The sequence below is a fragment of the Vicugna pacos genome, chromosome 15 (genome assembly GCF_048564905.1).
Source record: "Vicugna pacos chromosome 15, VicPac4, whole genome shotgun sequence".
NCBI lineage: Eukaryota > Metazoa > Chordata > Mammalia > Artiodactyla > Camelidae > Vicugna > Vicugna pacos.
Window position 1 is genome coordinate 50617628 of NC_133001.1, and position 17507 is coordinate 50635134.

Genomic DNA, 17507 nt, shown 5'->3' on the forward strand with positions numbered 1-17507 from the left:
AGACAACTCTGTCATGTTTCTGCAGGCCATTCAAAATCCCAACGACATTCAGCTTCAAGAAAAAGCTTGGAATGCAGTGTGTCCTTTGGTCGTGAGACTAAAGAGATTTTATGAGTTTTCCATAAGGCTAGGTGAGTACGTTTTTATGGTTTTCATGTCCCATGTATGAAGCTCTCTTGTGGCTTTTGAGAAAGTAACAGGAAAAACTCAGCGTGTTGGAAACTGTCCCACATCCATCGCTGTGTGTTCTCAGAAGCCATTCGTGTACAGCACCCGCCACGACCATTTCTTTCAATCCACCTCAGAGTTTCTCCCTCGGCGTTTATTGACACATTTAATGTCTCTGCCAAGGGACATCCCTGTGGTTTTGTTCTCAGCTAAGTCTGACTCTTAACAGTTCTCCTGTGTCTGATCACATTTCTGAAGGGCAGAAAAGTTGGAAAATGCAGGTTATCTGCTAACCCAAAAAGAACTTGATTGTCTCAAAGCATGCATAAAAATTGATAGAGTAAAATACAATAAAAACCAAACATAACCTGTTCTTAAACTTAAAAAAAATCTATCAGTAGAGGATGGCTTTGCAGAAGCAAAACTAAAATCAAGTCTGACTGGCAGTGGGCTCAAGTGTGACCATCCGTATGATATAACCACTCCCCTGACAGCAAAGCCACGCGAGGTTCCCTTATCAATGTAATATACCTAGAATGAGGAAGGGGGTGGTCATGCTTTACTCAGCTTTTGCCACACCTGAATGCCACATTTGAAGAGTTAAACAGAAAAGCTGAAATACTTTGGCGGAATAATAGCCATGATCTTGAGAGAAGGTGGAGCTAAGACTCAGAGGGAGCAGTTGAATGAACTTGAACCAGTGTTTAAAGAAGAAAGGGCTTCTGAAGACTCTCAGGTTGAAGAAGCATCAACTTCTCTGTCTTCTCAAAGTGTGTGCCTAGACCCAAGGAACTGAAATCCTAAGGAAGCAATTTCCAGCTCAGCAGACAGAAAAAGATCCAGCGGTCAGAGCGGGCCAAGGTCAAACTAGCTGCTTCAGAAGACAGTGTGTTCCCATCGATAGAAGAGGCTAGTGATGCCCTTTATAAAGAAACTGTAAGAGAATTTAGGGACAATAGATCAGGTGCTGGCAAACTTTTCTGTGAAGAGCCAGATAATAAATATTTTAGGCTTACGGGCCTTCCTGTCTTTGTTGCAGCCGCTCGACTCTGTCATTACAACACAAAAGTAGCCACAGTCCGTTCCTGAGGGAATGACAATAAAGCATGGCTCTGTTTTAATAAAACTTTATTTGCAAAAATTGGCTGTGGGCCAGATTTGGCCCGTGGGCCCTGGTTTGCCTACGGCTGCTCTAGAGGACTGATGAAATGACCCGGAGCTGTTAGAAATATACTGGAGGAAAAACTGGAAGAAAGGTGTAGAAACAGACAAGTGGGAGTAATGAGAGTGTTTCCAGGACAGTAGTGGGGGTAGGTGTGGCGGGAGTTTGTAGAAAAGTACTCCTGGGCTTCTGTGAGGGTGTAGGGACAGAGCCGAGCTGGACGGGACGGGAAGGCTCTTCCTGCAAAGCGAGTCATTTAACCCGTGCGTTCAGGGCCGCCTCATCTCATCCCGGATCATGACTGGCTCTCCATGTGATCCCAAAACACCGATTTGTGGTTTCCTGACCGCGTTAGGAATTGGGACTACAGGATGTGCAAGGCTCCAGCTGAGCTTTAGGAGATGTTTACAAAACTGTGTGGCCACGGGAGTCTTCAGCCTGCTTGGGCGTGGTGGCAGGGCGGGGGTTCCCTTTCCTCCTCATCCGCACACATCAACTGGCACCCGGTGCTGGGGAGATGTGGGAGAGGAAGGACTCTAGCAGGTTATCTCTCAGAATGTCCACGGAGGCCGCAAATGGTGTTTTTTTTGAAGGATCTCTGTGGGCCACCTCAAATATGCATTTATCCCTTTGAATTGCAGAAAAAGCCCTTCAGAGTTTATTGGAATCTCTGACCTGCCCACCCTACACGCCAACCCAGCACCTGGAGCGGGAGCAGGCCCTGGCCAAGGAGTTTGCAGAAATTCTGCATTTTACCCTACGGTTCGATGAGCTGAAGGTGAGGTCACGTGTGCTTTGACAGTTTTAACAGATGCGGACGGAGTGCCTCCTCTGTGTGCACATGCTCTGCGGTGCCGTGGGGTGAGGGCGGGAGAGATGAGTGAGACGTGGCTCCTTCCTGAAGGAGATGTCTGATGTTGTGAGGATTTGCACTCCTTGTGGTCAAAGTGGTGCTTTGTACGTGGAAATTCAAAATCTGCCAGACGCAACAAGAGAAAACATTTCAAGCGTCTGTTCCTCTTCGGGAACAAGTGCACCCGCCCGGAAATCTAGCCAAGGGTAAAAACAGGGCATGTTTTTAAATAATGAAGCTCTGGGTATTTGTTTTTAACCAGAAGTTGCTTTAACTCTTGTGTAACAAAGAGGAGTCCTGGTGTATGTGCAAAATCTAGTGTCTGGGTTCCGGATGCGTCTCCCCCATCTGATGCTGAGAGATGACCTACTTTCCTCCCTTCTGAATTTCAGATGAGGAATCCGGCTATTCAGAATGACTTCAGCTACTACAGAAGGACCATAAGTCGCAATCGTATCAACAACATGCATGTGAGTCCCCGGACCTCCTTGGTCCTCACGCCCATCCTCTGTGTCTCTTGATTCCTGCATCAGAAGGGGCACAGGGAGGAGACAGACTCCTTGATGAATTCAGTTTCCAGAGGACACCATTTTGGGATCTTGACCATCTCTTTATCTTCTTGTCTTCTTTTCATCAGCTAGACATTGAGAATGAAGTTAATAATGAGATGGCCAATCGAATGTCCCTCTTCTATGCAGAAGCCACACCGATGCTGAAAACCCTCAGCAACGCCACCATGCACTTTGTCTCCGAAGTAAGTTAAGCTGAACAATGGGGGGCCTTTTTCCTAACTGCGTGTGAAAGCTGCTCACAGGCCTAACACCTGTCTGTGTCTCCTGTTTAGAACAAAACCCTGCCAATAGAGAACACCACGGACTGCCTCAGTACCATGACGAGCGTTTGCAAAGTCATGCTGGAAACTCCGTAAGTGAAATCAGAGGGGCATTCACAGTGGGGAGCTCCCCTATCTCTGGGATGATGGTGATGACGAGGCTAGCACTTGAGTCCACACATGAACATTTTCTTCTCTATTGACTGAATTCATTTCATAAAGAACTCTGCGTGAGCCGTGTAGTTATCCCCATGTCAGAGCTGAAGAAGATGAGGCCCAGATCAGTGAACCGACTTCTTTCTGAAGATTGCATAGCTTGTTAATGTGTTTTTTTTTTAAATTGAAGTACAGTCAGTTACAATGTGTCAGTTTCTGGTGTACAGGACAGTGTCCCAGTCATGCATATTGAATAGCTTGTTAGATGGCAGAGTCAAAACTCAGATCAAAGATGCAGCAGTTGTAAATAAGAATCAAGTGGAGGTTGGGGATGAGTGACTGGGTATTATTATAGATATATTGGAGCAAAGATTTGAGAGAAGATTTAGAACCAAGAGCAGCAGTGGTAAGACTATTGCAAGAATAACAATGAAGATCTCCCTCTCTCTTCTCTCTTTTGGGTGCAGCGATTTCTTTGTACATAAATTAGTTGCTAGATTTAAAAAATGGTTGAGGTTGTTGAGGATGAATTAGTATAGTGAGTCAGTACAGGGAGAAATCTGCACACGAAAGTCAGGGTTCCACTTGTTCCACGGATGTCTGCAGCCTGTTCTGTGCCCATAGACACGTGGTCTGACCTGCCTGGGCCTCGGTTTCCTCCTCTGATGAAGTTCCCATCACGCCATCTGTGATGCAGCATGTTTGGGAAGGCCAGAGGCATCAAAAGTGCCTCATAAAATGCCTCATAAAGTGCCTCAGTTCAAATATAAGATGAGATGGTGTTAATTTCAACTATTTCCCTTATATCAAAGTTAAGATTTACTCCGAAACAGAAATAGTAATCATCATTGTGGGGCCAATTCACAATGAAGTAGAGGTTAAGAAAGCCCCTAGAACTGGCCTGAATTATCAGAATCATTGGCAACCCTGTCAAGGTAAGTGAACAAAAGTTAGACCCCGCAGATACCCGCAGCCCAATGAATTTTAGGTACCTTTGCCCACTAATTCCATCTGCAGCCTGGATCTTAACAAAGAAAGTTACCCTGGCTGGAGACCCAGGAGCTGCTCTATAGAAATGAGCTGGATTCTTTTTCTCCATAATGAAGCCATTACTCTCTAGAATCTAAGACAGCCAGAGAGACCTGCTATAAAATATTCAAGATTGATGGGCGGGGGAGTCACGTTCAGGATGAGCTGGCTTGCTGAAGGACAGAAGAGAAGAGAATTTACCGCCCTCTCATTTTCCCTGCTTTCACACTGGTTGGGACAGATTCAGGGGGAATTTAAGAGCATATTCACCTGGTTGTTGCGGGCCTGGGATGGTTCTCAGGAGAGGATCGGAGGAGTCTCAAGTAGCCAGTTGTGGAGTCAGAGAGGAGTGTGCTGCGCCAGGAAGTGACGCCGGCCGGTGCCGTCTCTCCTCTCTTGCAGGGAGTACAGGAGCAGGTTCACCAGCGAAGAGACGCTGATGTTCTGCATGCGGGTGATGGTGGGGGTCATCATCCTGTACGACCACGTCCACCCCGTGGGAGCTTTCTGCAAGACCTCCAAGATCGATGTAAGAATAGCTGTGAAATGTGCTTTCCCAGCAAGAGCTCATGAATGTCGCCACATAAACCTTGCTCCTCTCTCTCTCTCTCCCCCCATCACCCTCTGAGTGAGCTCTCTGAGACACAAGCCCCATCATGGCAGCTCTCCTCGTAGCAAGTCCAGGCTTTTTCATGTGCTTCTAACAAAACGTCCCACCTCACAAGCACAGCAGGAAGGTAGAGGAGCCGAGCAGGGGAACAGTCAGCCACTGCCCGTGCAACTTACCCAGAGTGCTGCTGAAATCTACGGTTTTATATGTTGTATGTGTCTCGATGTGAAAAGCATCGAATAGAACAGCGTTCCAACTTCCTCTCCCATCGCCCCTGCAGGTTGCTCCACCCGATTCAAGTGCCTTTTCTTGTCCTGGGGCTTGAGCCCTTTCCCCTGCCAGGAGTACCCTGCCTCTTCTCTGCTGGGTGGATTCCTTTAAGACACTCCCCAATGTTGCCTCTTCTCGGAGCACATCCCCTGTGCCCTGCATGGGTCAGAGTCTTCCTTCTGCTCTGGCCACAGTCACCTACCGTTTTGGATTTTCTGACTCCCTCACAGACTCTGAGTTTGTTGACAAGGGCAGAGACCAGGATCTATACCCCAATGTCTGCTCCTTTGCCTGGCAGTGTCCTTAGCATGTAGAGCATGGGGCTCAGTAGATGCTCCCCACAGCTGTTGCTGAATGAATGAATATGACTGGAAAACAAATGATTCTGGTGTGCTGGTGACTTCCTGCTGATGGCGGGATAAAGCAGTCCTTGTCTCGTCCCAGCATTGGCCTGCCACAGCACCCAGGAGTGTATGCCATTGATTTAGTACGGAATAGGATGTCTCGGTACTAACCTACTCTGACACGGCTAAGTTCGGATGACACACTGTATGCTCATTTATCCGCACAGAGCCGCATCTCCGATGCTCTAGTTCTGTGCAGACAGAAGGCCCATGTGCTCAGCGGAGCCATGAGTCTGATGAAAGCAAGAAAATGTATCAATGAATAATGCAACTTGGATTACTCATTTTGAGGTCCTGGTTCCCTGGCTCATCAAAGTTCTTCATAGAGGCATCATTATTTTTAATGTAATTACTTCTATTTGCCAAGAAAATAAATATTTAGTATAAAGTTTTGGAGAAAATACAGGAAATCAAAATACAGAAAATTAAGTGTATCCGTGGTGACCTCACCATGGACAGATGACCACTGTCATTATGTCAGCATCTAGACATCCCTTCTTGTTACACAGATGTTTGTGCCAATGTGTGTATGCACTTAACAAATTAGCACCCTGTTCTAATTGCAATTTTAAAACGTATTTAATTTGCATAATGGTCTATTATGGAAGTTTTTTCCCACCAATCAATATTTTTACTGTATTCTTTGTGAGGCTTAAACATTTTTATGCTATAGATTGGGAATAAATAGCTTTATTAATAACCCATGAATATCATCTGAATGTAGACCTAATTTATTACCTGGCATTCCACAGGACATTCTCATTTACCGCAGCCATTCGTTAGCTTGTCATAGAGTCAGTAATTAAAAATATACTGCGTACAAGTACGTCTTAGCCCAAACCTTTAAAAAGCTGGTCCTTGCTTGTCATTTGCAGTCTTTCTGCTGAGGCCCTAAGCATTATATCATATTAGATCTAACCGTACGCAGTCTTGATGAAGTCTGTTCACACAGGTCTCACTAAGAAAGGTTTGTTCATCTCAAAGTTTGCACGTATCTAAGAAGGTTTCGGGTCTACCAGGCAGTGGTCTGATGGACCATTTTCTTTGAGGACATAAAGGGGCTTCTTCCAGGAACCAGTCTGCTTCTAAGCCAGGAGTCACAGGCACTTGGTTTATAAATCCTTAGGGTATCAGCTATGGAAAAAAAACAAATATTTATCTGTGAGGCCCTGAAACAGGTACCGTCACCTGCTCTTACAGAGAACGTGTTCAGGAGTGCACGATGGAGGCGCGGGAGCCCCGGAAACCGGGCTGAGGGAGAAGCTCTGTGTAGAGGCAGGGACAGAGGGTGATGTTCGAGGTGGACCTTGAAGAAGGGGTAGGATTCTACCGCATGGGCAGAGATGAGGAAGAGTACTGCAGGCAGGTGGGGGTTGGTGGGGTGGGGGCAGGTATCATCAGAGCAAAGTCGTGGAAGCCCTGAGGGATCCGTGTCATTTAGAGAACCGATGCTAGTCAGGGGTGCCAGGAAAGCAGGCTGGAGTGACATGGCGTTTGCAACTGATTTCCTTAAAATTGTATCAGATGGTCCACTGCAGAATTACTCCTTAACCCCCGTCCCCAGCCCAAGCCTCACCCAGAATTCCAGACCCCACCTCCTAATGAACCATGTACCTCTCTTCTCCCACTAGACCATGAGCTCTTCTGGGAGAGGGACCAGGTCTCCTCATCCTGAGCTTGATCCCGTCCTGCACCCATGGCAGGCGTCTCTGATTGACTACGACATTCTTTTTTGATGAGCCTAGACCTGCCCCCAGATGATTCTCAGCCCCGTGCTTCTGGCCGCTTCCATCAATCTAAAGGGCTTTTCGGGACTTTAGGAAAAAAATGTCCACATACCAGAAGTATACCCAGAGAAAATCTTTATAAATGACCATTACAAAAGAGACCCTTAGTACAGTATTTTGAATCAGTACATGAACATCTGAGCTTCAAGTGAGCGAGTGTATTCTTCTCAGAAAGATTTTTCCTTTGCAAAAATAAAAATAATAATAATTCCAGAATGTGCGTAATATAATGTGATCTGTATAAATTTAGTTTTCATGAATTTCCCAAATTACGAATAAATTATATCACAAGGGCACAGAAAACTAAGAAAATTTGCCTAGGTTCATGAAGATACTAAACAAGGAAGGATGGGTGAAACCCAGGCTTCCTGTGTCTACGTGGTTCGCATTCCTAACCACTGTCCTTTACCGGCCCTCTGCTGGTCTAATGAGGGAGGCAACTTCGTCCGGGAACAAAATCCTTAAGGTTCTCTGAGAAATGCCAGCATGCTACTGGGAATAAAAAGAGGTGCTGGTTACTTCTACCTGGTTAAGGTAATGAGGTCAGAAGAGGCTTCCTGGGGTTGGTGATCTTCAGCTGAGTGCTAAGAAAATTGTTAAGGGTCTGCCAGTCAAACAGCTGAAGGAGGAAGAGCATTCTGGGCAGAGGGATGGCTTAAAATGAGCAGGTTTGTAATTCATCCAGTGATTCTCAACTGAGCACAGGCTGGAGGAAGAGCTCTGCCCTTGGCTCTGGAGTCCCAGACAAGAAGATCAAAGCCCCAAGTCTTTGTCCCCAAATGCCAGACACATACAATGTTCAATGGCAGTATAATATGAAAACTGACACAGAACCTTCTAGAAGCCCAGAGAAGCAACTCACTGGCCCGAGGAAGTAGGAAGGTCTGTGGGTCATGTCTGTGTTTGATTTCCATGGGCAGAAATAATGTGATATTATTATGGACAGATATCATGATGGACAGAATTACTAGGATATTAACGAAATGTTGTGCTTTTTCCTCCTAGATGAAAGGCTGCATCAAGGTTTTGAAGGAACAGGCCCCGGACAGTGTGGAGGGGCTACTGAACGCCCTCAGGTGAGCCTCAGCCCTGCGGGGCAGCCAACCCTTCAGATCCACTGCAAATTCAGATGCTGTTGGGATCCGAGGGCCAGAACACCAGGCTTAACCCCTTACATCTGTTAACACATTTAATCTTCCCAGCACCCTATTGAGGTCAGCACCGTTTTTATCATCCCCTTTTTACAGATGGAAGAAACCAAAATTTAGAGAAGTTAACTAACTTGCCAAAAGCCTCCCAGCAGATGGCTGAGCTAGGACCTAAACCCAGGCCGGGGCGGCCCTGCAGGTCGAGGGCCTACCTCCCGGCCACGCTGCTCTGTGGTTAGCAAGGACCTGTCAGAAGCAGAAGCTCCCTGGGTCTCACTTCCCCCTGCGCCCATGGCCCCCAGACCAGCTGTACGTGAGAATTATGTGGGCGGCTTTTGAAAGCACTGATACTCAGGGCCAATCCAGAGCAAATGAATTCGAATCTCTGAGGTAGGGACTCAGGCATCCATTTTGTTCTTGCGTGTTTGTTCTGAAGGTCCCAGGGCGATTCGTATGCGCAGCTGCCAGAACCGAGAACCCTGCTCTCCACCACCTGGATGTCCCTGTGTTTGGCCAGTGCCCCTTATAGCCCCTCGCTGCCAATGAGTGATGCCCCAGCACCTGCTCTCTTCCCCAGGACACGTGCCTAATCCACCTCGGGGGCGGGGGTCTTATTTTTCAGCTGTGACCCATCTACAGGAGCTTGTTGACTCGTGCCAATCTGGATCACAGTCTGGAAAGTTTATGGTCCCTGCTGTCCTACTCATCTTCGATTTCCCTCCGTTCTGCTCCGCATTGTGCATTTAGTAAATGTTCAGTAAGTGTGAGTGGAACGGAGCACTAACCCCCCACGTGTGTGTATTTCATTTCCCGTCATGCCGTCCCGTTTAGTTATCACAAGCCAGAGCGCTGAGATCTATTTTCCCATTCAGTGAAAAAAGAAACTGAGGCACCCATGAAATGAATAAACTAAGCTCTGAGGTTGATCCTGTTTGTGGAGGTGCTAAGTCCTCACTCTTCAGAACAGATGTGGTTTTCATCCGAGAGCCTTCCAGATTCTGCGGGTGAACCAAGGTTTTCTCCCTTGGAGCCCATTTCACGGAAGGCTGGCTTTCCATGCTCAGTAAGAAGACTTTGGCGTCTGATTTTTTTTTTTTAAACTTTCTAGCTTCATTCAGTCAAGCAAGGCTTCGAACGCAGGGCACTGTGATGGGCTATGAGTTCTGTCTGAGTCTTGGCCTTTTGTGTCTCTCGGGAGGCCTAGTGATGAAGGAGTAGAGCCAGACCTGAATCCAAATCAGAAATCACAAATTGTTTACAAATCATGCACCGTCATATTTGTCATCTGGAATGGGTCATTGAATGTCTCTGAATCTCAGTTTTCTCATCCGTAAAATGGAGGCAGTAACCTGTTCTGTAAAAAGTTAGTGTGAGTGAAATAAAAACTTCCACGGAGTGCCTAGGACAAGGTCAAGATTTTACGACAAGCTAATTCTCCTTTCCTTCCTTTTCACAAACTATTTTACACCAGTTCATGTGAGGATACAAATTACACTGCTTTTTCCTCATGTGGACCTGCCTTTGCGCCCCCTTGTGGTGACAGTGAGGACGAGCATCCCCATCAAAGTAGAAAACCATGAATTTTTTAAGTGTTGGGTAATGTGTTATATGCAAATCCATATTTTAACACCCCGCAGGGGTAGCCAACCTAGATCCTGCACTGAAGCCCGTGCAGTCTACTCCCCGGGACAGTGAGATTGCTTGTATCTCTCTGCATGATTATTTGATTATATAGAAGATCTACTTGTCTAATAACCACAATATAAAATTCCTTTGGAAGGAAGGATCAGATATTAAACCTGAGAGTGCTCTGGGCGCACTCTGGGCAGTGAAGTGTCGCTCTTCATCTAAAAGACCAAGGCCGAGTTTGGTTTCTAAATATCAGTTGTGTCTCCCAACGTAAAGATAGGCTGGTGAGTCATTATCGTCGAAGCTTTCACAGAGCGTGGTTTGCACACTGACCCCCATCATTTTCTCTCCATCCAGGTTCACTACAAAACACTTGAATGATGAATCGACTTCCAAACAGATTCGAGCAATGCTGCAGTAAAGCTTTGCTCAGAGAAGAGGATCTTTGTACTGACCTCAGAAGATGTATATGTTTACATAATTTAATACAGATTGATGTTAATACTCGTGTATTTACATAACCGTTTCCTTCTTGTCACTGAAATATATGGACCTTAATCTGTATCCTGACTGACTCAACCCAGCAGAGCATAAATTGACTGGCGAGCCTTACCTTTGATGTCGACAACAAAGTCCCCTTCTCCGAAGGCAAAATTTGGAGACGCTGATCTTTGCTACTGAATTTCTTTACACCTGTAACAATCAGAAATTCCTAATAGTTTGCTGTTGGGTTTTAATTCTAGATGTGTAACCTCACTGGGAGGTATAGCTATAGAAAGACAAAATCTTTGATTTCCTGTGTCAGCTCAGCTACAGGAAACACAGCTGTTATCCTGACAGGGAGAGAGAGGGATCCAAGGAAAGAAAAATGCACATGGAGACCCCAACCCACGAGTCTGGAATTCAGCACGGCCCCCTCTCTTTCCTCAGGCCGCACAGCACACGTGCAACTTTTCCGTTTGCACATAAGTTTACTTATCAGCATCTTCTCTTTCTGCTTCGATTTCTGCCCTCTAGCGCTCCCTTTCAGCTTCTCAAGAGGAAAACCAGCTGTGTTTGAATCAGCGCGTGGGAAGGAAGCGAGACTAGATGATGTGCTGCTGTGGCTGGGCTGGCGACGGGGCTTGTCTTGGAAGTGGGGGACAGGTGGGGAGGAGGGGCACCGAGGCAGCAGGACATCATCTCTCTGCTTCACGCCTCTGTCTGCAGGGTCAGGGAGACGGAGCACTGGCTCAGATTGCGGGTGAGTTTGCTAACATTCCCGGTGTCTGTGGAGCGCTGGGCACACAGCCGCTCCTAACAGGAGCCCTGTCCTCTGCGGACCATTCGTGTGTCAGCAGAGGTCTAGGCACTTATTTAGTTACCAGAAAACTGGGGGAATTTACAGGAGATAGTTTTGTTTTCTGGTTACCTGATACTTAAAAGGCAGCCCTTCCACGACCCAACTGCCAGCTTGTCTCAATGTATAATCTCTGGTCTGACTGCCCGGGTTTAGTCCTAGCCCTACTGATTCACAGAGTGATCTTAGGAAATTCACTTATGCTCTCTGTGTCTCACTTGCCTCCTCTATAAAATGGGCAAATAAAACAGATAATCTCCAATAGCCCTACAAGGCTGTGAGCCAGTAAACAGACTGACTCTCACATCCTTCCTTAGTAAGCAGAATCCAGTAAGCGTCACCCCAGCTTGTTCTGATGGTTAACAATGCGACAAGGGCCATTCTGTCTGCAGAGCAGAGCTCAGAATGGCATCTTGGAGCTCTTTTAGTCTGATCTCCAGTGGAGAAGTGAGACAGAGGATGAAGTCAAACAGGATCACCCACATGTAGGACTAGAACCCAGGATGCCTCATTCCTGACTCTGCCCTTTTTCTTTCACCACGTGGCCTATGCATACATACTATGGGATGGTACTGGACACTTTTAAATAAACCCTCAGCCTGGCCTATCTAATCACTTGCCTACTTCTGATAGAAGGAGTTGCCCAGGGGAATGATAATTACAGAAGTTGGATCTGCGTCCATCAGGGTTTGGCATCATTCACAAGGTCCCAGAGAATAAGCTGTCACATCTTTGCTTTCTGGACTTTAGTGGCCAGCTGGCATTCCCTAGGATCCTCCAAGAAAAAAGGAGACATACTTTGGTTTATTTTTAGCAAAGAAATCCAGTCAAGTGGCAGAACAGATTCCCTGGTCTGTATCTAAATGTCAGTCAACAAGAAGAGGAAAGGCCCTTTTCCTTGGGGCTTTTCAAGCTGAACAAGGACAGCTGCTTGGATGAGGGCTCTCTCATCAGAACAGAAATGTGCTAGATGGCTTTCAAGACCTTTTCAAACCCAGGGATTCTAAAACCCTAGAGGAAGCCAGAGAGAGGGATAACCCTGGGTAAACAAATTCATTAAATATTCAGCTCAAGAAACGTTCTTCTGTTTGGCAGCCACATGTTATCTTTGGGCAGCAACTGTCAAGACAAGAAATAGAGAGGCATTCACCATTCGTCATCACTGGGGCTTCTTTCCTCCTTTATCAGGAAGGAGATTAAGTCTTGGAGAGAGGAGAGGACTTGCAGAGTGAACAGTTGAGCACATTTATAACTTTCAATTAGGCTTTCTATCAATAGGACCAAACATATGGGAGGGGCTGCCGGCCTGCCCCAATTCAGTCAGGCTACCTTGTTTCAAAGCCAGGATTCATCAGTACCTGGATTCTCAAAAGCCCAGGGCCTGAGCTGTTGCCTCTCATGAACAGGAGGACAGGTTAACTGAGTGTCTGTGATCACTAGCAGGTGATGGGCCTTGGGTCCACTCCAGAGCTGCTGTGGGAGACAAAGCCTTTTAACAGACTGTCCTCCAGGCAACGGACGTCCTTGGACAATGACATTTCTTTGTGCTGCGTGCACATGTCCAAGGCCCGCGGGTGGTTTAGGGGAGAGCGCTAGCCACGGTATCCATGTAATGTTAACTATATTTCATATTTGATGTCTCATAGTTTTCAAATTAAAGTGTTTTCCATTACTCATATTTATTTGGGGGCAAGCGACAAGGTGAAAATTCTATTTCTCAGATGCACTGCTAGTTTGACATTATAACTTTGTTCTCAGAAACCTTTTATGTGCCACTAAGAATTAGTTGAAAAAAGTGGCAATGAATGTTTTGAATTACGGTGACCCATTGGGGCTGGAGTATTAATTAAAAACCAGAAGGAAAGTCACCAGATACTGTCCTTTAACTATCAGTTCAGATCATGCTTCATCAATGTTTGCTACTAGTCATCAACATTGTATCAAGATGTCAATGATAACTGAGGTTTTTTTAATACATCATCACATTTAAGTAACAGTAATTTCATGCTTCCTCAAAAGGCAAATGAAACCTGCTCAATCTTGGGATCTAATTGTGCTGTAGAAGTCGGAGACTGCTCATTCAATCTTGTATCCTAGACTGCTACAGATTTTTCTAGATGTTAATAATGAAGCTTGGAATTTCATCTTAAAGAAACAAAGACTTTGGAACCCAGTTTCCCCACTACATCTATAAAGGCTGTTGCATACACGAAGCTGTTTTAAAGTTGTCAGATGTAGTTTGCTGAAGTCACTGTCATTTTTTTGCCTGCTTTGCCTCTTTTTGTACAGAAGTTTTGAGTGTGAAATGAAAATTAAAGTTTGGTACATATATTTAAAAATACAGCTCTTTTATATGATGTTCAAGGCTAAGTGGGTAATAAGCACATGAACGTAGATATTTGCTAAACACTTGCTCTGAGGACCAGGAAATCACAACAACTGCCTTTCACCCCTCTAAGCCTCGGTCTCTTCATACACAGCATGAAATACCCAAAATGAACTACTCTTGGTACCAGGTATATCTTACTCACTTCAGGAAAGACCCTCATTATTTTAAAAAGGCACCAAATACACAGAGACATGACTCAGATCTAGAGATACATGAGACCTCCTTGTTCAAGGATGCTAAGAAACTCTATTAAAGGCTCTATTTTTTTTTCTCAAGTCCTTTATGGATTCGGTAAAATTAGCAAATAACCTATTCCATAAAAGCACATTTTTTCAGGCATCTGAAGCTCTAAAGCAATTATCTTCACTATTGAACATTGAAACTGTTCTAGAGCGTTACTTTTAATTCCTGAACCTTTGAAGCTGATCACCTGAGACCTAACTGTGTGTGCTCCCCACGGATCAAAGTCCCCAAGAGAGGCCGTCCATGGCGCCATATACAAAAGGCAAAGGGAAATGAATAGGAATGGGAAATTTACTGTAAATGGGCACATGGACAAATTATAAATGGACGAAAACTAGAAAGAGAGAAAGGGAAGGTGTCTTTGAAAGAGAGAGAGGAGAAGAAAGGGATCCTAATTAAATGAGTGTTGAGAGTCAAAGGACACGGGAAAAAATGAGTAAGTAGAGGTGTGACTGTCAACAGGAACACAACTAGTGAGGAACTGAATACCCTTCCTACCAGCCAGAAATTGGGTGGTTAATCAGAGTTCTCTTGGCAGGATGGTAAAGAAGAGCTCAGCTGTCACATTCATGAAACCTGGTGAATATTTGCAATCTGATTTCATGCATGTCAGTGAGGAGACAGCATTTCTAGGTGTTTGCTGTTTGAAAGGTCTGTAGGATAATTAGTCATCACAAAGTAAGTGATTGATTAATACTATATAACATTGATTACAATTTTTAAACTATTCATATTAAGTACATTTATCTATCAGTTGCCAAAATCCTAGTATTTACTACTGGGAACCCTCACCCCCACTGATCACACCTACATGGTTCTTCCTACACAGTAAATAGGGAGGTCTTGGCCATTCTATCTGCTCCAACTTTAAAGTCAAACTCCAAAGAAGGGAGATTTTTCTTCCCTGGTCACGTCAAGTTCCTGGGGCTGTATTTTTACTACTCTAGCTCTTCTCTTGCCTGTTGTCTCAGAATTTAGTCTAGAAAGTGTCTTTTAGGCAGAAAGTTTTTGTAAACTCACTTAAGATGGTCTTTTCTCTATGAAATCTTCCAGTCTCTTCCATCAAATTGCCCATTTCCAGATTCCTCTTTCTCTCTGTTTACTTTCTGTTCACTTTAAGTTGTCTCTCTAAACTTTCTGTTCATTTCAAATTGTCCTTGTTTGCCCCATGACAGGCTTTTTCTCAAGTCAGGAGCTATATTTTATTAACATTTTCTAAGCCACCCAAGAGCTAGTCTTCAATGTTGTGACTTGAGGACCAGTAGTTCTACAATGCTTCTTATACCTTGAAGAAGCTTGTCTCTAGAAAATATCAAAAGTACTTGGAGGAGGCTACAAAGTCATTTTCTTCCAAATTTCAATAGATTTGAAAGGATTTTTTTTCTTCCTTTTGTGTGATATAAATAATGCAGTCACTAGGGGAGAGGTTATATATGTGAATGCAATTGGAGAGGATGAAAGGGGAGGGGGCCCTAAGCTGAACCAGGGGAGTATTTACTGTCTCTGTAATGCATCATGGGCATTTCCACTCTTACGATGCTGCCTTTATGCACACCGTCTTCCTCACTGTCTATCTGAAGAAGTTCACCTGGGCATTAAGGGCCAGGTCATACTCCACGTCCTCCATGAAGCTTTCCAAACTAGCCCACTTAATGCTAATCCTCTCTTTTTGGTTCTAATACATTTAATTTACCTGATGCTAAATATAGGCCACTGCACACTACTTTAAATTATGAGTTTGCTTTGTCCACTCGATGTTTCAGTTCCTGAGGGCAGAAAATGTGTCCTTTAGAGGGGCGAGCTTGACATAAGCCAGTGGCCAATAGAAGCTTCCTGCAAAGGGAAAACTTCAAGGTCCTGAAACCTGAGTCTGCTGAAATGAGACCCTGAGAATTCATTCCTACAGCTCACAGCCATCCACAGCCACAAATTATCTGCTCCTCTGACTGGTCAATTTATTCCTGGAGGAAATGTTTACCTACCTGTCAGGATATTTTTAACCTCTGTGGATGTAGAGAGCTTGCAGCTTGCTGCTGATCTGCCAGGAGTCCAGCTGAGAAATCAGGCTGTTGTCTTGATCAAAAGTCAGAGTCAGCTGGTTCTGGCAAGGGCAGGCATGCTAGTTGGAGGAAATTTTGCTCGGTCTGGTACTAGGCTGCTGCTCCGTCAGAATGCTGAGTGTGAGGCAGGGACAGAAGGGCAAGAGAAGCAGCGTTTCCAATAACTAGAACAATGAGTTCAGTACCTAGGACAGCAACCCTAGGGATGCTGCCCAGGCCATCCACAGCCATGTATCCTGGAATACCTAAGCCCTATTATTTGGTTCAGCTTTGTCTCGAGAACTCTGATTATCAAAGACAATATGTTCCTCATAAAATTAAAGTTTCTAGGTAGCTGGAAAAGTATTTTTTTTATATTGGGACTTCTGTGTATCACATAATTTGGGCAGAAAGTAGTTTTGGAAAAGACCATGTATTATCTTGGGTTTTCAAATTCACAGTATTTTTAGATTCAAGACAAACTCATAAAAATGAATTTTCCTTCTTCTTTAACCTACTCCTCCAGCTGATTATTAAGGCCTAAGAAATACCCTCTCTAAAGAGCTCTCAAAATCTATCAGATTCACCCCAGGTCATGTTGCTTTATTTACCTCAAGTTTCATCATGTCTTCCTTAGAAAATCATCACTCAGCCTTTACTTCCTCCCTCCTCTAGTCCATTCTCCATACATCCAACACTCACCTTTCTGTGACTTGTCTCTGAAATATATACTTGGAGATGTTACCTGGTGTTCTATGAAAGAAAAAATCAATTTTCAAGTACTTGTGAAACAAGGTTAAACAGATTATTTTATTTACTTACTCTTTTTCCTACTAGAATTTTTTATTCATTGTAAATCTCCGCAGGAGGGTAAAGCATATGATATGTAGCAATTCTCAAATGTATTTGTCTGCAGAACTCTTATATTTCCCAGAACATCTATGATTTCTTGTGCACGTTAGCATTCTGCATAAACACTGTTTATACAAACCCAATAGGTTAATTTTCCCATCTCACTCCTCTTCTACCAAATTTGCATCCCATTTCCCCATGCTATAAAAAATGTTCACAGTTTTCTGGCATAACATCTATTTTTTTCATATTTATAACATTGCTAATAATGCTGTTCCTTCTGCCTGAAATTCTGTTTCTCTTCATTTGTCTTGTGAAATCCTACTCATCTTTGAAGACATTGCTCAAATGGCTCTCCTTCTTTGACTCTTTCCATGCTTTACCCAAGCAGAGTTCTTCTATCCTGCATGCTCTCATGTTCCTATCTCTCTCTCCCTCCTAATATATAGATATTCATCATAATATTTTGCATTTATGTGTTTGTTTATCTCTTTCTCACTGGAAAATGGATGCCTTGAAGGCAAAATCTTTATCTAGGGCATCTCTCTATTCCCATCACCTAGTGGAATGTCTGACCCTCAATATGTGCTCAGGGCA

The 17507-nt window shown here is 44.5% G+C and overlaps 1 protein-coding gene across 4 annotated transcripts in view; it reads left to right on the forward strand.

Moving 5' to 3' along the window:
* CYRIA (CYFIP related Rac1 interactor A) overlaps nt 1-10769 on the forward strand; it is a 93522-nt gene extending 82753 nt beyond the window's left edge. For all 4 annotated transcript variants that reach the window (XM_072938176.1, XM_072938177.1, XM_072938178.1 and 1 more), the window contains 8 exons: nt 26-131; nt 1972-2108; nt 2576-2653; nt 2821-2937; nt 3028-3107; nt 4603-4729; nt 8277-8347; nt 10406-10769. In XM_072938176.1, coding sequence (XP_072794277.1) covers nt 26-131; nt 1972-2108; nt 2576-2653; nt 2821-2937; nt 3028-3107; nt 4603-4729; nt 8277-8347; nt 10406-10469 — 780 coding nt within the window. In that variant the 3' untranslated portion in view covers nt 10470-10769. The remainder of the gene's footprint in view (nt 1-25; nt 132-1971; nt 2109-2575; nt 2654-2820; nt 2938-3027; nt 3108-4602; nt 4730-8276; nt 8348-10405) is intronic.
* The last annotated feature ends 6738 nt before the right edge of the window (nt 10770-17507 follow it).